General features: G+C 38.8%; 1 protein-coding gene across 2 annotated transcripts in view; it reads right to left on the bottom strand.

Annotated features, from left to right (window-relative positions):
* Positions 1–24,169, bottom strand: part of LOC126281720 (galactoside alpha-(1,2)-fucosyltransferase 2-like) — an 88,352-nt gene that overhangs the window by 43,058 nt on the left and 21,125 nt on the right. For both annotated transcript variants that reach the window (XM_049980895.1, XM_049980896.1), the window contains exon 3: positions 5,311–5,483. In XM_049980895.1, the coding sequence (XP_049836852.1) occupies positions 5,311–5,483 (173 nt within the window). The remainder of the gene's footprint in view (positions 1–5,310; positions 5,484–24,169) is intronic.

Here is a 24,169-nt window from a genome sequence, read left to right as displayed (position 1 = left end):
CCTGCTAAGAAAAGAAATAGCACCCCATACCATGCCTCTTAGTCGTCGGGACGTATGGCGGTTGACAGTCGAGTTGGTATCCCACTGGTGTCTGGGGCGTCTCCAAACACATCTTCGCTGGTCACTGGGGCTCAGTTCCAAGTAGGATTCTTCACTGGAGACATTTATACTCCAGTCAGTTAGATTCCAAGTCAAATGTGCCAGACACCACAGCAAACGAGCTTGTTGGTGTACAGAGGTCAATGGTAGTCGTCGCAAGCGGCGCTGGGAGTTCAGCCTCTTTCTGTGAGCCATTGTGGTCACTGAAGCACCAGTTGCAAGTCGGATCGCTGATAATGATGAATTCGGGGCTCTGAGTGTTTCTTGGACGATTCCTCGGTTCTCAAGTTTTGTCGTCTGTCTGGTCCGCCGCTTCCTAGTTGAAGCTGTGTTCGACTGTGGTCGATTACTCCAACCGGTTTCTTTGGACCCAACTACACGTCCTCTCTCACATGCTGACATCTACATCCATACTCCGCAAGCCACCTGACGGTGTGTAGCGGAGGGTACTTTGAGTACCTCTATCGGTTCTCCCTTCTATTCCAGTCTCGTATTATTCGTGGAAAGAAGGATTGTCGGTATGCCTCTGTGTAGACTCTAATCTCTCTGATTTTAGATATACATAGGAGGAAGCAATATACTGCTTGACTTCTCGGTGAAGGCATGTTCTCAAAACTTCAATAAAAGCCCGAACCGAGCTACTGAGCGTCTGTCTTGCAGAGGCTTCCACTGGAGTTTATCTATCATCTTCGTAACGCTTTCGCGATTACTAAATGATTCTGTAACGAAGCGCGCTGCTCTCCGTTGGATCTTCTCTATCTCTTCTATCAACCCTACCTGGTACGGATCCTACACTGCTAAGCAGTATTCAAGCAGTCGGCGAACAAGTGTACTGTAACCTACTTCCTTTGTTTTCGGGTTGCACTTCCTTAGGAAGTATGGCACCTGCTTTACCGATGATTAATTTTATATGGTCGTTCAATTTTAAATCACTCCTAATGGCTACTCCCAGGTAATTTATGGAATTAACTGCTTCCAGTTTCTGACCTGCTATATTGTAGCTAAATGATAAACGATCTTTCTTTCTATGTATTCGCAGTACATTACACTTGTCTACATTAAGATTCAAATGCCATTCCCTGCACCATGCCTCAATTCGTTGCAGATCCTCATGCATTTCAGTACAATTTTCCATTGTTACAACCTCTCGATATACTACAGCATCATCCGCAAAAATCCTCAGTGAACTTCCGATGTTATCCACAAGGTCATTTATATATATTGTGAATGGCAACAGTCCTACGACACTCCTTTGCGGCACACCAGAAATTCCTGTTACTTCTGATGACTTCTATCCATTGAGAATGACATGCTGCGTTTTGTTATCTAGGAACTCTTCAATCAAACCACACAATTGGTCTGACAGCCCATATGCTCTTACTTTGTTCATTAAACGACTGTGGAACCCGTGTCTATGGCCCTCTGAGTCTCGTGGACGAATAGCGCGAGTTGGGTTTCAGACGATCGTCTTTTTCGAAACCCATGTTGATTCCTACAGAGTAGATTTCTAGTCTCCCGAAAAGTCATTATACTCGAACATAATACGTGTTCCAAAATTCTACAACTGATCGACGTTAGAGATATAGGTCTATAGTTGTGCACATCTGTTAGACGTCCCTTCTTGAAAACGAGGATGACCTGTGCCGTCTTCCAATCTTTTGGAACGCTACACTCTTCTAGACACCTACGGTACACCGCTGCAAGAAGGGTGGCAAGTTCCTTCGCGTACTCTGTGTAAAATCGAACTGGTATCATGACGTCCAGCGTCCTTACCTCTGCGTATATTGTTCAAGCTCCTGGTGACGAAGTGTAGTCTCTGTCCAACAGGGTACATGGAATGACGCCTGGTATCGTCATGTCCCATGTTTACCACCCTTGCCAACTGAGCGGTGAAACTACGCTGCATCTTCACACATTCTTCCATCGCCCACCATAGTTTACAGTTTTGTATTTTCCGAAGATATCTGTTTGAATATCAGTTTGGGTCCTCTTTGCATAGTTATGCTGTGTTGCGACTTTTTTTGCCTTAGAGTATATAAAAGAAAAATACAGATTGAGGATGATCTACAGTATTGTTCGTGATTGGAATTCCTAGGTTTCTAGTTGAATATTAAATGTGTGTGATTTATCGTGTAACCGAAATTTAATAGAATTTATTTAGTACTCATGTGGATGATTTCACATTTATTACATTTCCATTTCTCGTGTGATGTAAACATCTTGTGTAGATCATTTTGCATTTCTCTTTGCTTTTTTATATAGTATACTATATAGTAAACGATGTTATCATCTGATAACAACCCAAGATGGCTCTTCAGATTATCTAGTACGTTGCTTATGTGGATTACGTACAGCACAAGGCCTATAACACAACTTGGTCTCCGCAGATATCACTTCAGTTTCACTAGATGACATCCTGTCATTCATCACACTGTTTGGAGGAAGTGTCAAAACAATCGAACTTCTTCTCTATCCCCATATTCCTCCGTTGATCTCAGATCTACATATACATCTACATACATACTCCGCAAGCCACCTGACGGTGTGTGGCTGAGGGTACCTTGAGTACCTCTATCGGTCCTCCCTTCTATTCCAGTCTCGTATTGTTCGTGGAAAGAAGGATTGTCGGTATGCTTCTGTGTGGGCTGTAATCTCTCTGATTTTATCCTCACGGTCTCTTCGCGAGATATACGTAGGAGGGAACAATATACTGCTTGACTCTTCGGTGAAGGTATGTTCTCGAAACTTTAACAAAAGCCCGTACCGAGCTACTGAGCGTCTCTCCTGCAGAGTCTTCCACTGGAGTTTATTTCCGTAACGCTTTCGCGATTACTAAATGATCCTGTAACGAACGTATTTTTCTTCCAGAGGCATTGATTGAAGTGAAAATTGCTACCGGAAAGAAATGCATAAGATAACACTGTTTTCATAGTTTTCATAATAGTGATTTCAAAGTCTAGCACTGCAGTTTTCTGTGACCACCCTGACATCGCATTTTTCAATCCAGAAAAGGTCTTTAATATGCATTTTGACTTTTGTGTGGGAGCAAAGCAAATAAAAGAAGAAATAACTTCGTGTCTTCTTCTGTGCTACCGAGGTCAACATTACGTTTCTTACAGGAACTCACAAATCCAGTCGCATAACCAAAACGATACTCCACAAACACGGAGTTGGGTTAGAAGCCACTTGTGAGGAACGGAAAAAAAACGAGATCCTTGTACAGGCCATGAGGGACCAAGATCCTAAGGTATGCCGTATCTTGTCTGCCTTACGGATGCAGTATGCAGAAGCATATGGTCAGCACACCGCTTTCCCGGTCATTTTCCCGACTTTCCAGACCGGATGGCCGCTGCTTCTCAGCCATGTAGCTCGTCAGCTGGCGTCGCAAGGCTCAATACACCTCCTACGAGTCCTCCTACCAATGCAAAATCCTTCGCTCTACCGGGAATCGAGCGTGGGTCGTCTGCCTGGCAGTAATCTATAGTGACTAACAAGTTTCCTTTAATTTACGTCTATGGTCACAGAATCCGCATTTAGCATTTGACGATGCCACTATGGCTGCAGTACATTAGGACTTTGTTTTTATGAAACAGATCTGATGATGGTCATTAAAGACCGAAACCCGTAATCTGTTAACAAAAAGTTTTTGACCATAGTTGTAAATTAAAGGAAACTTACTACATATACTGCTCACTGTTTTTTTCGCGACGATGTCGCAGCTTGTGAAACTATACTGACTACTTAGCTATAGACTGACAACGATGTCTAAGCCTTCTGGAAATCTAGAAATACGGTATCACTTTGAGATCTCCTGTCGATAGCGCCCTTGTCAGTCCACATTTTGCTAGTTTTGGTTGTAGCTTTTCTTGGAAAGCAAAATGATCTTGGAAATTCTTCTTTCTGTGGAGTATTTTTAAGGATATCCTTTTGTGTTATACCCATATCTAGCAGGTCTTTTTCTACCTCAGCGACGCATTCGTCCTTGATTTTATTAAGTTATTTTCAATGTAGAAGGTCAGCAGAACTATTTTAATTGCAAAACCACACATACTTCAATGTTAAAAAACGTATCGGCTCAACCTCTTGTTCGTAGTGTAAAACACTAAGATTGACGCGTTTCGGAAGTCAGGCTTCCATCATCAGAATAATAAAAAGTAAAAGAACCTGTTAAAACTCGCTAAAATGGAACATGCACCAGCACAATAAAATTGATAATAACATTAAAACATCGTGGCTACTTCCCTTGTTGCAGCCGTGTCTTCCAAGGTGCATCTCCACATAGTCGTCAAAATATAAAAAACTCTAAAATGGTGTCGCCTATGGTGTTCAACATCTAACCACATGGCTCTCTCCTCTATCGTCGTAAGCAGGAGGATCTGCAGCGAATTGACGCATGGTGCACGGAATGGCAATTGAATCTCAATGTAGACAAGTGTAATGTGATGCGAATACATAGAAAGATAGGTCCCTTATCATTTAGCTACAAAATAGCAGGTCAGCAACTGGAAGAAGTTAATTCCATAAATTATCTGGGAGTACTCATTAAGAGTGATTTAAAATGGAATGATCATATAAAGTTGATCGTCGGTAAAGCAGATGCCAGACTGAGATTCATTGGAAGAATCCTAAGGAAATGCAATCCGACAACAAAGGAAGTAGGTTACAGTACGCTTGTTCGCCCAATGCTTGAATACTGCTCAGCAGTGTGGGATCCGCACCAGGTAGGGTTGATAGAAGAGATAGAGAAGATCCAACGGAGAGCAGCGCGCTTCGTTACAGGATCATTTAGTAATTGCGAAAGCGTTACGGAGATGATGGATAAACTCCAGTGGAAGACTCTGCAGGAGAGACGCTCAGTAGCTCGGTACGGGCTTTTGTTAAGGTTTCGAGAACATACCTTCACCGAAGAGTCAAGCAGTATATTGCTCCCTCCTACGTATATCTCGCGAAGAGACCATGAGGATAAAATCAGAGAGATTAGAGCCCACACAGAAGCATACCGACAATCCTTCTTTCCACGTACAATACGAGACTGGAATAGAAGGGAGAACCGATAGAGGTACTCAGGGTACCCTCCGCCACACACCGTCAGGTGGCTTGCGGAGTATGGATGTAGATGTAGATGTAGATGTAGAAGCCGCCCGTGCGTCTTCGTTGATACCACACACCACGTAGCCAAACACGTCACTGGATAAAACAACGCATACTTACTCGAAGACGATGGGCACGTGCAGCTCCTTGGCCCGTGCGACAACCTCCGCCAGCGACACCGTCTCTAGGTCGACCTTGAAGAGGCGCCGGTGAGCCTCCTCCATGGCGTCCTCGGGGCACCCCGATTGCGAGAGGAACTCGACCGTGTCCGGCACGCCCAGCGGCTCGAACACCTGTCGATAAGTCGACTCGTCATCGTTAAGGCTGTATAGGGTATTCCCGCACCAAAGCATGTACTGCTGGCTGTAGACCACTCATTCAACGTAGACAGTGAGAAAATGTGGAAAAGGGGCTCGAATACTGACCAGGGTAATCGCCAATAGGGACTATAAGAAGAAATGAGAGGATCCACTGATGAGCCGAAACATGATAACCACCGCCCACGGAGGGACTGAGTGCTGCCTAGTGAGACTGGGAGCACTTGGCATGGCAAGGAAAGGGTGATGGTTCAAATGGCTCTGAGCACTATGCGACTTCTGAGGTCATCAGTCGCCTAGAACTTAGAACTAATTAAACCTAACTAAGCTAAGGACATCACACGCATCAATGCAGGCAGGATTCGAACCTGCGACAGGAGCGGTCGCTCGGCTCTAGTCTGTAGCGCCTAGAACCGCACGGCCACTCCGGTCGGCAAGGAAAGGGTGAAATCTAGGTAAAAACGAATACGGAATACGTCATGTCATGGGCCACAAATGGAGGAATTCACTGATGTGACTTCGGCAAAGAGCAACTTGCTGTGGACCATTGACTGGGGAAGAGTATCTCTGAAACAGCAAAACTTGTCGTCTGCTAGAGGGTTTCTATCGTGAGCGTGTAAGGTAATTGGTTTCTAGGACGGTGAAACGACGCGTAGGGGACAAGGTGTCAGACGTCCACATCTCATCAGAGTACGCAGACACAGCATGTTTGGCCGCTCTGTAAAGCAGAATAGGCGGCAATCTGTGGGAGAGCTGACGACAGAGTACAATGCAGGTGCAGATACAAGTGTTTCAGAGCGCTCCATTCGGCGTTCTTCTTTGAGTATGTGGTTCCAGAGTTGAAAACAACTGCGTATTCCAACCTTGGCTCGATGACACCATCAATTGCGATAGCATTATTAGAGTGGACACAAGTTCATTGAGATTGGACTATGGATTAATGGAGACATTTGGCTTGATCGGAATCACGTTTCTTTGCTGGCTGGTGCAGGGTGGTGCATGCAGTATTATGCTATGGTGAATATACATCTGTCTGCCCCCGGTTGCTTAGTGGCCACCGGGTTCGATTCCCGCCACTGCCTAAAAAAAAAAAAAAATATTCGCCGGCACGGTAGCTCAGCGTGTTTGGTCAGAGGGTTACGTACCCTCTGTAGTAAAGAAACTGAGTTAATAGATCACCAACGAACTTCATCGGATGTCTCACGACGTCCGCCCCGAGCAGATACAACGAACAAAAGCGAACAAAATGAGATTTAAAATAAAAAAAAGAAAAAAAAAGATTGTCAGTCCTACGGGCCCCGGTTCAATTCCCGGCTGGGTCGGAGATTTTACCCACTCAAGGACTGGGTGTTGTGTTGTCCTAATCATCATCATTTCATCCCCATTGACGCGCAAGTCGCTGAAGTGGCGTCAAATTGATAGGCTTCTACCCGGCGAATGGTCTACCTGACGGGAGGCCCTTGTCACACGAAATTTACATTTATATCATACATCTGAGCTGCCATGTCACCATAGGTAGTAATTGAAGACGTCATGGCAGTTTCGCACTGTGTAAATAATATCTTGAAGCAGTACCATGGTGTCCTCTTTGGTATTGGGCATGTCAAAGCTGACATCCGGTGGAGGGAGGTTTTGATCAGCCTGTAGCTTCTGACATGGTCATTTCGTATTCTATCTAAAGTGGCTTGTGGTAAGAGCTGCTGCCACTTTCCCAGGATACCTGGTCCTGTATAACACTCGTTAGAAAACAAAGTTGTAACAGGAAATAGAACTTTCATACGAGTGCTATTGGCAGAAATAGAAAGTGATTGACGGAAAAACATGATCTGCAGCTCTGGGGCTAATGTCTGAAATGCATCAACGACAAAACAATTTTGTGGATCTTGTTGGGGATTGCAAGCTTTGGGTGTGGGCCAGCGCCCTCCCAGATGGAGGCGGCACATTGTGAACCCTGTAAAGTGTTGACTCTATGTAGTCGGGAGAGTAATCATCCGCGATCCAGAAGGTTGTGACCTCAGTGTCTAAAAGTTAAAAGCGTTGGTAAATAATCTCCCTTGCATGACTGCAGAACTCAGTCATTTCCAGTTTTTTAGGTCTGTAATACGGCATAGTGCAAGTGCAGTGCCGGCCGTTGTGGCCGAGCGGTTCTAGGCGCTTCAGCCCGGAACCGTGCTGCTGCTACGGTTGCAGGTTCGAATCCTGCCTCGGGCATGGGTGTGTGTGGTGTTATTAGGTTAGTTAGTAACTTCCTGGCAGATTAAAACTGTGTGCCCGACCGAGACTCGAACTCGGGACCTTTGCCTTTCGCGGGCAAGTGCTCTACTCTGCTGTGAGTACCGGGCGTGAGTCGTGCTTGGGTAGCTCAGATGGTAGAGCACTTGCCCGCGAAAGGCAAAGGTCCCGAGTTCGAGTCTCGGTCGGGCACACAGTTTTAATCTGCCAGGAAGTTTCATATCAGCGCACACTCCGCTGCAGAGTGAAAATCTCATTCTGGTAGTTTTAAGTAGTTCTAAGTATAGGGGACTTATGACCTCAGATGTTAAGTTCCATGGTGCTTAGAGACATTTTTTTTAATTGCACGTGAAGGATCAGAACAATTGACTGTTAAGCTAACTAGTGTTATGGGTGTCCGTAGAAATTTATCAGAGAGGGGCAAACATTCGGAAAGTGCTATTTTTGATATAGGAGATTGCTTGAGTTTGAGAAGGTGTCGTGCCCCAGGAAATAAAAATGACAGGAAGTACTGTATTCTAAACGTTTGATAGTTATACAGTCAGTATTTCTTTGAGGTAAATTATTGATATACCTTAAAGGGAAGCATAGGCATACGAGTATTTCATTAGTACAGTGTGGCTATAATTAAACTTCCACTACTTTAGGGGGCTTCCAAGAAAAACGAGAATTGTAGGACAATGGAACTTTATGGAAGTATTTGTCAGAACATGTAGAAGATAAATAACGAATAAACCATTGAAAGAAACACGTTTTAATTCCCGTATGAGAAGGTAACATTTGCTAAATGCATACCATGCTTACGCTCCAGGTTACAAACGTTCCTCAGTGCGGCGACCATCTGCATCCACGACAAGCTGGAACCGCACTAGAGGTACCGTTTCACAATTGTTCGCAGCGCTTTGCAACGTTCCGCCTAGAATTGGTGCAAGGTGAGCTGAATCTGTTTGCGAAGCTGTGCGGTACCAGAGCCGAAACAACGACGCGGCCGGGAGGCCACCACTGCCGCTCCCGGCGAACCACGTGCGTTAGCGAATGACCGGATATGGGGAAAATCCCAAAGCTGGGAATTTGGACGGCTTTTACTCGCATGTTCTTTGTAGTGGCCAAGCTACAGCTCCTTCAGATTCGACAATAACTCAGTCAGACATTTACGCAAATCTGAATACATTTGCGATCTCCGGAAAATGAGGCAAATCCAAAGACACAACAATATCTTTGAAACTGCAGAATTTAATTTAACTTTTGGAGGGACTATAACTCACGAGAGATCTGAATGTGCTCCGCTTATATTGCGGAACTGAGGACAGAAGAGTTTGGCTTACTACTCTTTGTATCGCCTGCCCAGTTAGCTATGCACTCTAACGCACTGCTTTCCAGGCAGGAAGGCTTGCCGGTCCCCAGCAGGAATCCGTCCGGCGGATTAGTATCGAGGTCCGGTGTGTCTGCCAGTCTGTGGATGGTTTTTAAGGTGGTTTTCGATCTTCCTCGGCGAATGCCGGCTGGTTCTCCTATCTCAGCGATTTGCTGCGCAAACAATTTAACCACGTACACGTACACGATAGTTACTCTACCACGCAAACATTGGGGCTACACGTGCTTGGGGGGGGGGGGGGGGGTAGGAGTGGGGGGAAGCGGCACTGGAGGCCGAACTGCACAGTAAACCCTGGGTTCAGTGTGGGGCGGCGGTGGGGTGAGTGGACTGCTGTAGCCTGTTGTGGGGTTGCGTACCACTGAGGGCTATGGCGGGGACGGAGCTTCTCCTTCGTTTCTACGTCCTCAGTTCCATACAATACAATACAATACACTCTTTGTATTGCTTATGTTAATTTGTGAATCATCGTGTTGAACTATGAACTGTTTTGAGCTGATAAATATTTCTTATACTGTGATCACGAAAAGAATTTACTTTTTGCGCATCTTTGATGACTGTTTAGTTTGGGGATTTTGCTACCATTCTCGTAACGCTCACGACGTAATTTTTCTGCTTAGGATAAGGGCATTTTGTGCTTCTATTTTAATTGAATATCGTAGGACCACTTCCCGTTTATTTGAGATACTCTTTCTTGAGTAAATACACTCCTGGAAATGGAAAAAAGAACACATTGACACCGGTGTGTCAGACCCACCATACTTGCTCCGGACACTGCGAGAGGGCTGTACAAGCAATGATCACACGCACGGCACAGCGGACACACCAGGAACCGCGGTGTTGGCCGTCGAATGGCGCTAGCTGCGCAGCATTTGTGCACCGCCGCCGCCGGTGTCAGCCAGTTTGCCGTGGCATACGGAGCTCCATCGCAGTCTTTAACACTGGTAGCACGCCGCGACAGCGTGGACGTAAACCGTACGTACCGCCGAATTGCTCAACACGTGGGGCGTGAGGTCTCCACAGTACATCGATGTTGTCGCCAGTGGTCGGCGGAAGGTGCACGTGCCCGTCGACCTGGGACCGGACCGCAGCGACGCACGGATGCGCGCCAAGACCGTAGGATCCTATGCAGTGCTGTAGGGGACCGCACCGCCACTTCCCAGCAAATTAGGGACACTTTTGCTCCTGGGGTATCGGCGAGGACCATTCGCAACCGTCTCCATGAAGCTGGGCTACGGTCCCGCACACCGTTAGGCCGTCTTCCCCTCACGCCCCAACATCGTGCAGCCCGCCTCCAGTGGTGTCGCGACAGGCGTGAATGGAGGGACGAATGGAGACGTGTCGTCTTCAGCGATGAGAGTCGCTTCTGCCTTGGTGCCAATGATGGTCGTATGCGTGTTTGGCGCCGTGCAGGTGAGCGCCACAATCAGGACTGCATACGACCGAGGCACACAGGGCCAACACCTGGCATCATGGTGTGGGGAGCGATCTCCTACACTGGCCGTACACCTCTGGTGATCGTCGAGGGGACACTGAATAATGCAAGGTACATCCAAACCGTCATCGAACCCATCGTTCTACCATTCCTAGACCAGCAAGGGAACTTGCAGTTCCAACAGGACAATGCACGTCCGCATGTATCCCGTGCCACCCAACGTGCTCTAGAAGGTGTAAGTCAACTACCCTGGCCAGCAAGATCTCCGGATCTGTCCCCCATTGAGCATGTTTGGGACTAGATGAAGCGTCGTCTCACGCGGTCTGCATGTCCAGCACGAACGCTGGTCCAACTGAGGCGCCAGGTGGAAATGGCATGGCAAGCCGTTCCACAGGACTACATCCAGCATCTCTACGATCGTCTCCATGGGAGAATAGCAGCCTGCATTGCTGCGAAAGGTGGGTATACACTGTACTAATGCCGACATTGTGCATGCTCTGTTGCCTGTGTCTATGTGCCTGTGGTTCTGTCAGTGTGATCATGTGATGTGTCTGACCCCAGGAATGTGTCAATAAAGTTCCCCCTTCTTGGGACAATGAATTCACGGTGTTCTTATTTCAATTTACAGGAGTGTATTATTCAACAATTCTCTGCCGCCTGTATCAAAAGAACCTATATTATTAAATTATTCGTTTAATTTTTACTTTGCATTTCTGTGTATCTTATTAACTCGCAATTCTAGCCAATGCATAGACTATTTGACAGCAGGATCACAGATACAGGTTATTATGTGCAGCAAATTAACTCCAAAGCATGAAAGCAGACTTTGCGGCTTTATCCTGTGACTACATGGGGCTATTCGTTTTAAACAGAGCTTTGCATAGTCCCAGTACCTAAAGTACGAGTAATCGCACGTAAAGAAGCATGTGGTTTGCTCGTATGACATGCTCTTTAGTTACCGTTGCAACTTTCCGAACGGTTCACCATGGAATGTTCAGCGGACATGAGACAGTAACATACTGCTTGAAGATCATACGTTGTGTCTAGGATTCTCAGCCATGACAATGACAACTTCTTCAGCAATCTGTGGCGCAATTGGCCATCGGCGTCCCCTAAAGCAGTTTTAAAATCACTGTTAACTTGAACTCCAAATCATCATCTTCAATCCTGCTGCAGAACATTGACCACTCTGTATTCCTCTAATGTCTCGATACGCGAGAAGAGCAGCAGCCATATTGCTGTTGTTTTCACAAAACAACTTTGTGAGTAAAACTCTGCTTTATGAGCCTAAAAGTTCGCTATCTTGTAAAAAAGTTACCTAGAACCTACACTTATCATTTACTGCGGTCGAATTTTCAGGGCTAACTCATTTATTTTCATTTAAAAAACACGTTTTACACTTACTTAGAAAAAATTAAGAAAAATGAATATTTTTGATTATGATATACACTTATTAGAAAATTTTTTCTCAAGAAAGGCGAATGTAAGAAAATAAATATAACATTTTTTTATAAATGGTGCATGTAAGAAAGAAATATGAACTGAATAATGGTGAATATAAGAAATCAGTTCCTCACGTAAAATTATTTTAATTATTTCCTCTCGAGCAGCTGTAAGATTTTTATGAACTTTTGTTTGTAAATGTTTTTTAAGACACGGCTTGCTTACAGTTCCACCACATTTACATGTAACCTTAATTTGCTGGTAGTAAGATAGACTTTCTTTACAAACCCAACAATATCTATGGATTTGATACTTATCTTTATCAAATTGATTAATGACATTTCCATTCAGTCAGTCACCACACTGCTTTAGGTGTTCCGTAGTTTATATTTAAAGATTATAAAATTTAATAGAAAACAATCATTTTTAAAAAAAATTGCAGAGTGAATTCCAAGTCATGAATTTCATTGTTTCTATTTTTAAGTTGCTTCATTCCTCTGTATTTCAGTTAGGTGTCCTCATTCAACCAATCGAAAATTCCAATCAGTAAGTAATTTAGAATATCTGGTAAAATAGTCTTAACTTATTATTAAGCGCCATTCAAATTTTTCTCTATATCTAGTTTTTTAAATATTCACAAGTAATAATATACAAAACATTTATCTCTAACTCATTTTTTAAATTCTCTTTCGATACACTTGTGTTGTGTAGCTACTTGATTAGTCTCTATTTATATAGAAACATTTTATTAGATTTTTACAGTGTGTAATGTCTATGTGATAATATATCTATATTATTTTCCAAAAGAAGTCTTTTATCATTTTGAGGACTCAATGTCTTCTTGTATATTTCAACTATAGACTATATGTTATTCACTTAGAATCATATTAATTATTCTGCACTGTTCTCTATTGTTTAAAATCAACCTTTATAATCTTCTAAACTTATTCTTTCTTTTAAAATATATACCTTAACTCCTACAGATTTTTTTTCTATTTCACCATCAACATTATGTGCATACGTTTTTGCTATTAGACTGCCATATCCTTCCATTATTTTTCCATTGTATTCATCTTTTTTCTTTCTTAAAACTTTCTTATTTACATGTGGAATTTCTTGAATATTATCTGTTGGATAATCACTTTTATCAAAGTAATCAATCATCGATTTCATACCTTTATAAAAATCTTTAATTTTAATATTGTAAATGTAACTGACTGTGTTTTGATAATGGTAATGAATATTTTGTCCAAATTTTTGTTCCTTTATTTTATAGTGAAAATCATACCTCAGTTCTTTAGATAAATCAAGTATACTCATACCATCATAGATAGGTTTACTAAATGTAATTTTTATTTTGTTCATAGGAAAAGCAACAAGATTTTGATTAAACATTATTCCTCCTTTAAAGTTTGGTATTGCCATAAGTTTAACATACTTTTCTTCATCTGATACTAACTTTATATCCACTCTATTTCTAATATTTTCCATTGTCTTACCAAATACGCACTTATTCATCAATTTTTAGAAATCTTTTTCAAAATAATTTTTGGCTTTAGGATTCATCTTAATATTTCAATATATGTTTCTTCAACCAATCTGATTGTTTAAATTTTAAAACTCTATTACTTTTGTTAATTTATTTCCTAATGGTAGGAACTGTTTAAGATTTCTATAGTGAACTACATAATTACTTTTATTTTCTATCATACTTAACAATTTCCTTTCTTTAGTTCCTGGCTCAGTGTCATTTTCAGGAGCTAATGGTAATTCTTCTTGTAAATCATGTAATTCTTTTGGATATTCTAAATCTACTTCAAAATATATCCAATTTTAACAGTATCTGATATTTCAGTGATTTTTGTACAATCAAAACTATTTGGTTCATCCCATTAAAAGCCACCTTATGGTAAACATTACTAATAGCATAACCATATAAATTATTCACATCTGAATATGCGAAAAAATTCTATCTTTTTGGCATCATAATCACTTATATATTTACTTTTCGCTTTAACATATCTCTTACAACACTCTGATATTTCTCCTCTCATTCCCTTTTCAACCATTAAAATCATATCATAATCATGTAATAAATCAAGTGGTTGCTTAGCCGTTCTCAACACTGAATCCCGAAAACACCTGTTTCTGTAAATACGAAGATGGTTAAAGATGACATGCTTTTATACAAGTCCATATAATCTTTTCGAAGACATCAGACAATAACAGTACATCATTTTCAAGATACAGATCTTGATATTCACCAAGATTTTTAATATTCAATTTTTCGCAAACTAATTTTGCATGTTTATACTCTTCATCACTTATTTGACAGTCAGGGGGTTCAGTATAAAATTCTTGTTTCGATGGAAATTCTGTCTCATCAATCTTTTTCCAAGAATCCATGTAAAAATATGGATATACACCTTTTTTGATCACTTGATTTAATAACTCTTTCTGAGAAATTTGTTTAAAAATTTTTCATTTGATCCTTTTTCAAATTTGAAGAAAATGTGTGTTAGGTGATTAGACTATAAATTTAAATATATTAATAAACCCCATCTTCAAATTTCCTGCCTTCTTACCAAAACTATTGTATCTATCATAATTATTTGGTTTTAAGGGTATACAGAATGCCCTATGCTTACAATGTTAAATTCAGCTAAAAGTTAGGAACATTTTCTCATTTGTTATTTGGATGATACTCTTGATTTTTTCACAGAATGCAGAGATATTGTCTGCTTTTATGCTGAATTATTAATTTTGAAAAAAATAATGTATAGTTTTTCAGATATTTTATTTTTCGTAAATGTTAAAATGTTATACATTTTAACAAGTATTTTAAAATTTACATCCATTAATACAAAATAATTCTGCATATCTTTTAATTCAGGTATATTAGAAGGTCTTAAGGAACAACTACAGAAAATTTCATCTTTCTACTATAAATAGGCCCTGGGAAAATGTACCTTATACAAAAAAAACTAAAGTCACGGGAAATTAACTTCAAAGTTTTTACTTCAGTACAAGCCTGCTCCATAGCTGGTATCATCAGAATCGTCCAACAGCTTCCTCTCGATGGCTCTGCTATGCTGTCTAGCCATCTTTCACTATACTTTTATGGCATTATCTGAAGACCTGAGCCATTCCTTGTCCAAACAAAGCATAGATGAGGCAGTTTCTAGTCCTACACAGAGCCCCAACTTCTGCAGAACTTTGCACTTTGTTATATTGCCGTTATTGAATGATGAAACAGCACCTTAAACGCCAAAGTGAAGTGTGTATATAGCCACAAACACAGTTTTAGGTAGCCTATTCCATATCACATGGTTCACACACTCATTTGGATTTTGAGTCCGGCCATGAAGACATTTCTTTAGTAGACTAATATCTGCAAGGTCACGGAATATTGGTTTTATTTCATCCATCATGGCAGGTGGCAGGTGATGAGGGTGATTGTATTGTTTCTTAGTTACCTTGCCTCTGTTGTACTTGCACCAACTACTGACTCCTTTTGGACATAGCCCATGTTGGGGATTCTCATTGTTTGAAGCTGTATGAAAAAACAGAGCCCAGACTGCTCTTCTCATTAATTCTGCATCTGCTGTATTCTGTCTTATTGCTAGACCATAGCACTTCTGAATATGATCTATTGTAGCATTTGTGAGTCTATTTTTCCCATCTGAAGTTTTTCCATCGCACAATTTCTTGCCTTTCATGCTAGCCTTGAGCCGTCGAAGTCTTGATCCCATCCTTTTCTGAACATGGCCAACACACTCCAGTTTGGAAATTTTCACATTGTTACCATAGGGTCTCAGTTCCTCAATTTCTTTGAAAGCCTTTGAGTCACCATCTCCAAGATAATTTATGCGTCTAACATTGTACCATTTTACTGAGTGTTGATAAATACTTCTTACACCAGCAACTTCCATACCACCACTTGACCCATAGTCATTTGCCATGCACTTCATGTTTATTTTTCATTTTCTCCTTGCATCTGCAATGATTGGAAAGTATTGCCACATCAACTACCTTATCAGTGTCCACACTTGTAACTGTTACTACACCATTCAGAGATGTGTGGCCTCTCTTCTGCCAGCTTTCATCCAAACCTATGGACAAGTCTCTGCTATTATTATTTTCAACAACTGCTTCCTCAACAGCATCTTTCAGGATTTTCTGTGCCACATCTTCTACAGCAGAACCTATTGCAATTATGTGTTTGTTAAATTTTGAAGATGGAGGAGGGAGGTTCATCACACCACACAACATGGCACCTGCAACCCTGCAATCTATAAACCAGTTTAATGTTTATATCATATAGTTTATCTGTATCTGCAGTAACAAGTAAGGAATTGAAGAAAGTAACACTGTGTTTGCAATAACTGCACATCAACTGTAATTCACAAGCAAGTCCAACATGTAAGTTTGTTTTCAATGGAACACCACATTTTTCACATTGTTTGAAGCACACATTCTTCTCCAAAACGTCTGATAATAAAGAGACGTTAATTACCTCATGTTTTCTAGTCCCAGCATTTAGTTTCTTGTATTCTTCTTCAATTCCAGCTAGTTTTCTTCTTGAAGCACTTCCCAGTGTAGTGGCAGCAGCATCACTCAGTGTATCACTACCAGTGTTGAGGTTAGTCGCTATTGGGACATCAGATACTGATGAAGATGAATCAGACGAATTTTTAGTACACTTTACTTTCTTGCGTCAATGTACATGCTTTCTACATGCCTTCAGACTAGGTCTTGGCATGTTGAAGGAAAGAAAACTCAATGACTTCTCCACATATGACTTTCACAACAATGACATGGATGTACTCACAAAGGAAACAATACAAATGGTGCAGAATCTATTGTCAACTGTCTAGCAACAGAAAAGCTGACTCTCTTGTGCTCAATTATATCTCTGGCAAGGCTGTCTATATCAGGTATATTTCGCGTCTCATATACATTGTGTGTCGAAATTATTTTAAAAAATTATTTAAAATAGTTCTATTCACATTATCCAAATATTCTATACATGGTATTAAACGGGAGAGACAAAATTTTTCGAAAATGCATTTACCCAAAAATCGATTTTTTCATCGAAAAACTAATTCTGTATACCCTTAATTCTATTTTTTTATCATAACATAGTTCTTTTACAAACAGATGCAACTCATATGTAGATAAATCATGCAAATTAATTGATTTGAAATTAGGATGTTTTAACTATAAATTACAATTATTACATAATGGATTTATAAATGATAAAGGTAACCAACCTTTCTTTTAATTGAATGTTGACATTTATACAATGTACATTTTTATTGACCTTGCTTAGATTGATTATTTTTCAGGGGTTAATGGTCTCATTTCTTCAATTTCAGAATAAATACTTCCAATGTCTTCGTTTTCTTGTTTTATACATTCAATAAGTTTCTTAAGAAATTTGTCCCTCTATAAACAAAAGGGTTTTTTCATGTTTTTGATATTTCGTTGTAAATGAATTTTCTAGATTTGATTGACAGTTGTACATCTTTCATTACAAACATTCAAATTCAACATAAATAACAAATGGAACGTTTCATGTATATTGTCAGTTTTTAAGATCAATATACAACTACCTTTGATATTTCTGCTTTTAATGTTAATTAAACTGTTTGATTACTTAATTTATCATTACTAGTGAAATTGGGTGAACATACATCACAAATTTTACTTCTTCATGATTATTTATTTTGCTCAATACGAGCCTAAATAAATGTTTTACATAACAATAATGTGAATTAATTCCATTCTTGAAGTAGAGGAGATTTACAAGTTTCTCTCATAAATTTCGTGATTTTTATTAGATACACTAGATATTCTTCATCACATGAATGAACATTAATAGGTACATTAATTTAAGTATTGAATTTTGGAATATTTTCAACTACTGCAGGAAGTACAAAATTTTCAATTTTGAAATCAAATCAGACCAACATTTTTATACTTTGTAAATCTTTCTGCTTTTTTATATACAGGATATAATGCAGATTTTATAGCCCACAGAAAACATTTTTGATCTTTAGTTTTCGCAGTAATACATGCTTTTTACTTTCTATTTAATCTGGTAGTTCAATGTAAGACGATCCTCTCAATGGATCATTTCTGTTAATTCCTAGTTGTAGTCAAATAACTGTATTTCACGGCCATCTTGATCTGTGTGACTGAAAATAAAAATTTTTTGATAAAATAACCTGTTTACCATTATCAAATTTTTTAGTTAATTCTCTTTCATATGTCACCTGTTCAAAAATGGAATTCCACCATCTTTCTGTTTGTCTCTATTTGGTACCCACAATAACATTTAAAAGTTACTCTCAATCTGTGATGTATTATTAACTGTCTCTTACAAATTTCATAATTTTCGGTTTTCTGCAGTCAACAAATGCTTAGGTTCAGCTGAGTTTATTTTCAAAATTTATAGTTTGTAATCTGTTTGCATATGCAATATCAACTAGATAATCATGAACTGTTCTTCTGTCTCTTGGTTTCTCAAATAAAATAGAATCAAAAGAAAATAATTTTTATCAGTAGTTCTACTTTACAAACAAATCGGTAGAAAATGGAAACAATTCTGTATAGTAGATTAGTGTCATTATTCACTATAAGTTCACCATCACATTCAGTTTTGTAATAAGTTAATTTTTTCCATACTCTTCCAACTTCCATTAGAAAATGTCCATTAGTAAATCTTATTAGATAAGTTTTATTTACTTTACTATAACCTTGTAAATTATTTCTTTAAAAATAATCATGAAGCTGAATAACTGAATTTCTCCATTTGGCCTCCCAATATACCTATATAAAATAAAATTTACTGGATCTGTAAAAAATAACCTTCTAAATTCTAGCAATACAAATCCTTATGTAACAGATATTTACAACTTAAGTGCAAGATGATTCTCTTTTCTTATTTTTCATATACTCCAAACTATGTATTATTCATTTATTATTGTGGCTATCTTTATGTGAATGATTAACATGGAAACAATTATTTTTTAATCTCTTGACAAGATTTACATTTTTAATTTGTTTCTCTTGCTTTTTTATCATTGTCATCAACAGAATACATAAAACATTTTTTAAAGAGTGAAGATAGATAAATAAAAATAGGGGTATCTTCGTTGCCTTCACAAAAAATCTACTTTTAATTAAAAAACAAATCCTTCAAGTTTTTTATTTGTAAATAGGGGGTGGTTAGTCATTAATCGAGAGTTATCATTTCTACTCATTTTCTGTAAATAAGAAAAGTAAAAATAATTGAAATGTACCCAACATACTGTACTGTCCTGTACTGTACTGTATTGGTGGTGGATGGCGTTGTTCAAATCATGCACAGTTATACATGAAATTTAGAATTTTTATAGCTAATACTGATGGATTGGAATCAGATTATCCAACATATGATGGAAAATCCAGTAAAAAATTAATTGATAATTATGTTGCAAAACTGATTTTGGCACCATAAAGAGAGGAATTAATATTTTATCTAGAATAGAAAATACTTTTATTTTGTCAACAGCTATATGTTACTTCATCATTTCCTGATGATGGTCATATTCTTAATAATGGAAAAATAAAGAGTGAGAAAAAAGAAGTGCTTCATCCACTAGCAGTGCTTGGTGGATTTTTGTAAAAGATTACACAGAAATTATGTGGGAAGGTGATTTAACTGTAATTTTTACAATGTCTTGTAGTCCTGGAGATGCAATTCTTAGATGGCTTGACTATAATGAAAATGAACTTGAAATTAAAGATACACTTTCTAAGGAAGGAAAAATTGTAGTAGAATTGATGGAAATTCGTGAGCCAATTGTGAAATATGAACCAAATTATGTATTAGAACAACGAGACAATATTCTGAAAATACAAAAATTGTAATATCTTTTTATGAACTACAAACTGCAGAAGTTGCAGGATTGAGTGGTAAGACCAATTTTGAACTTTTTATCACACTTTACTATAACTGTAGAATTTGATAGTCACATTTCAGACAAATTGTAAATATAATCAATTACTTGACTCTTCATTATCCGATCATATTAACCCACATGATAATGTTTGAATAATTGAACAAAACCGAAATTTTCCCAACAGTAGGTTGGAATATTAATCCTCCAAACAGTTTCCTCAAAGCATAAAATGCATTTCTCGAATTTAAACGAATTGAAGTACTGAAAGGAGATGTAGTTATTAGTGCACGTAATTTCAGTTCAGATTATCCATTCTATGTCATTAACGTGACTTGGAGAAAAAATATTGCTAAATGTCAAAAGACGACTATGAAACTTTGTGCAACATTTAATAAACAAGGTCCTTCAGATACATAAGCATATGTAAAAATGTATGGTAAGAAAAATTTAATGTAAGATGTACAACAAAGAATACTTACTGAATATTTTTAATTGTATTAATCAAAAAAAATTTGGAAAAGTTATAGAAGTGTTAACTTCATGCTTATATTCATTTTTGAAACATTTTAGAGAAAATAAAATGAATAAAAACTGAAACTTTTAGTGTGTCAATTAGAAGATGATATCTAAGTTTTTTCAATATATTATTTCCAGATAGCACTTATTACGTAGCATCTTAGTACTTTGAATTTTCAAAACTGTTTAATATTTGGCTGAGAAATTAACAAAAAAGGTTTTGTCCCTTGCCCTGTGAGCTATGCAACAAACTTACATCCATGTGTGTTGGGTAGTGATGTTTCAGCTAAACTGACCTCTCCAGAAATGGAATAAGAATTCATCTATCTCTAAAAATAAAAAAAAGTTATTTCAAAAACCGTACAGTAGATACATTTTACATTTGTTAACTATGCAGCTGTTACATATCGTATGTGTCAAACTGTAAAGTTTTACATGTTTCAGAACTGTACATTAGTTAGAAAATATGTCAATAGATGGCTTTGATGTTTGTTCCATTTAAATTAATAGGGAATCATTATTATTTTTAAATTTGAATAACTTTTTTCTAATGTTAATTTGAGTATTGTAATTATCAGTACATGTTATTTACATTTCATTCCATCCAATAAAACACGGAAATATGAATAAAATAATTTATTTACATCGAAAATTAACAGACAAAAATTACTAAATTGAAATCAACTTTGTTTCTCGAATAACAACTATATATCCGCTTTTCCAACGCTTGCCAAACTCCATGTAAGTGTTGACAAAAGGAGTGCACATTACTGGAGGTCATTAAAATGCAAATACGTGAAGAGAGCTAGCCATTTGGCTAGAGCAACCAACACCCTTGCCTATGAACCTAGTAAAAGCCCCAATAAATAAAGCGGTTTTGTTAATTAGAATTTAGTCTTAATGTAGCACTGTGTACATAGGGTCAGTGGAGTCTGAAAAAACACAAGTTATGATAACAACAATGTGGCAGTTGTTTTGCAGGTTTTTATACAAAGTTAATTTTTCCATGCATTCACATTTTATAATGCAATACACTGAACTAGTGAGCCAGTAAAATTGTAAAATGAATTATTTTTGTGAGAATGAATTAAATTTTGTTCTTAGGTGTACCTTTTATAAAAAAAATATTTTCTTATGTTCATCTTTTGTGAGAAAAATATTTTTTTGTTATAAGTGAACATGATAAGAAAAAATACTAATTTTTCTTAATTTTCTAAGTAATATACTATAAAAGACGTTTCCTAATAGAAATAAATGCGTTAGTGCTAAAAATTGGTCTATAGTAAATAATAAGAGCGATTATAGGTAACTACTCATAATAATGTGAATCCTGCTGCGCACAGTCTGAACAATCATTCCTATAAGGTTTGCTACCCATACGATAAATAGCTTTTTGTCTACACTGGCTCATGTAACAGGAGTTCAGTTATAACCATTCTGTTCAGCAAAATACATCTTTTTATGTTGTTAATATGGGTCGGTTGAAACAACTGTGAAGAATCTAGGATTGAACCAAAATGGTCCTTGTCTCCCTAGTTTGGCACAACACTGTGCAGCCACAACTTACTGGATTAAAAAACTCGTAACTCAATGACTAGATGTTGCACTGGGGTGCACCTATACCAGATGACACAGGAGAAATTGTCAGTAAGCAAGGGTATGACAGGAACTATCATTCGACACAGAACTCTGAAATGCTTACCTTAAGAGATATGAGCCCCTGTTCATTTCAGATGCTATGAAACAAACTTCTACTGCAAGCTCTTTGCCTTCCACATTTTGGTGGTAGGTAGTACAGATCAAAAGAAGAAAAAATTGACAACTAACACATTCCTAAAATACCTAGGAGCTATGAGCACTTGTTTAGTAGAAGAGATGTATTTCACAGTAGTGAAGATGAGCAATCACTCTTAAGGTATGCACTTTAGAGCCCATGTTTACTAGTTTTTTCTATTTTTGATTCATATTATCACCCCTAAAAATATGGAAAGCAAAGGGCTTGCAGTGGGAGAAATTTTTTTCGCAGTATCAAAGATGAAGAAGCTCTCATAGCTCTTAAGGTATGCATTTTAAAGCCCATGTTTATTTGATTTTTTTGCTTCAAATGATCGTTCCTGTCATATCCTTCCTCCAGGGACACACTGTCTAGTTCAAGAACCATGTTATTCCTGAAGGTTCATATACATTACTGACTTTGATTTTTCACCATTTTTCGCTCTTCTAGGGCAGGAAATGACATTTCTTCCGTATTTTGACCTAAACCATAGTAGTGTTCCTCAACTCTGCTATAATCACTCTATTGTGTAAAACTGAATGCACTGCCAGCAAGTCTTGACAGGTTAAATGCAAATCTACTGTTGAGATTAAGCTGTGATGGTTGTCAGGCACGTAGACTGTAGGCATGTTTGAACTGTGCTGGGTGTTGTCACTGTCCCTTTCTGTAGTTCGTTAATGGCTGTACGAGGAGGCGACAGAGAAAAGATCCGGTACTCTCTTTTGGCAATTTTTGGTAAAGGTTCACAACCACTAACATTGCAAGATAACGCTGAAACTACGCCACGACAATAAAACGATACAGTTTCTGGTGAACAACGTGACAACCAAACGATGTAGTGTTTACTGAAGTCACAGTGTTCCCCCTTGCATTCGTTAATGCTAAACCTGTGGTTGAGTGGAATCGGAGAGAATCATTTTTAGATATACGTGAGAATTCTGCAATTAATAAAGCGTACTCCAAATTCTGGGAAGAAGCAAGAGCTCCCTCTTGTCTCCTACATCCCCATCACCCCTACCCTCCTTGCGGACGCATATGGTTAGAGGTGGCTTTTAATGAAGGTGCCTGAGACCTAACTGAAGCCAGTAAATTACATTTGTTTAAGTGGAAGCTTCAAATAAACCTACTTTTAGTCAAACCACAAATTTCTTCCTGTCCAATTCTATTCCAGATTTCGAGACAAAGTTTCGTTGTGTAAACTATTAAAAAATTTTGCTTCTATATGGTATATACACGACGGTACATGACCTTTCCCTGCCCAACTTAGTCACGTGTTTTCTACAACCTTGTAGTACTGATCAAGGAAACGTCTCAATGTTCTCTTCATCTTCCACCAATCCACCTCGATAGCTGACTTATCAAGACATCTCGGCAATACACCAGTCATGTTTTTTGTAAGCAATCTCATTTGCGGATGAACTATAATTTGTCAGGTTTTCTGATCGCCTTTTTGGTAAGGGTTTTCCACTTTAAATATTTCGACAGTGGTACCCACGAAATATTGGATACCCCACGAAGAAAACAGATAGCCATACCCAATTGGGGGGGGGGGGGGGGTTGACGTATGGTACCTGAAGAGAGCTTGCACTCATTTGAATAGTTGCTGAGGCAGCAGTTTGAATGATTCGCTGTTCTGGCTATGTAACATTAGCCACCATAGTGTTGCAACGTTCTTAGGAGGGAACTATGGCTGTCATATTATTCAGGGACATGCTGCTCTACCACGTTATCCATCGCCATTCCCTAGTACTGAAAAAACAGCATTCCACCATCTTTGTTTGCCTTGACACTGTAAAACGGGTTTAATCGATTTCCTGTGTCCTTTTGAAATTAGTAACATTGTATTTGGTCATCGGTCGTCTGACTTGCTTGCTGTGACTCGACACAAATTCCTCTGATGTGGGAACCCCTTCATATCACAGCAGCACTTGCACTTCAAGA

The sequence above is a fragment of the Schistocerca gregaria genome, chromosome 7 (genome assembly GCF_023897955.1).
Source record: "Schistocerca gregaria isolate iqSchGreg1 chromosome 7, iqSchGreg1.2, whole genome shotgun sequence".
In the NCBI taxonomy this organism is placed as follows: Eukaryota; Metazoa; Arthropoda; class Insecta; order Orthoptera; family Acrididae; genus Schistocerca; species Schistocerca gregaria.
The sequence above is the reverse complement of the archived record's forward strand: the minus strand, read 5'-3'. Positions and strand labels throughout refer to the sequence as shown.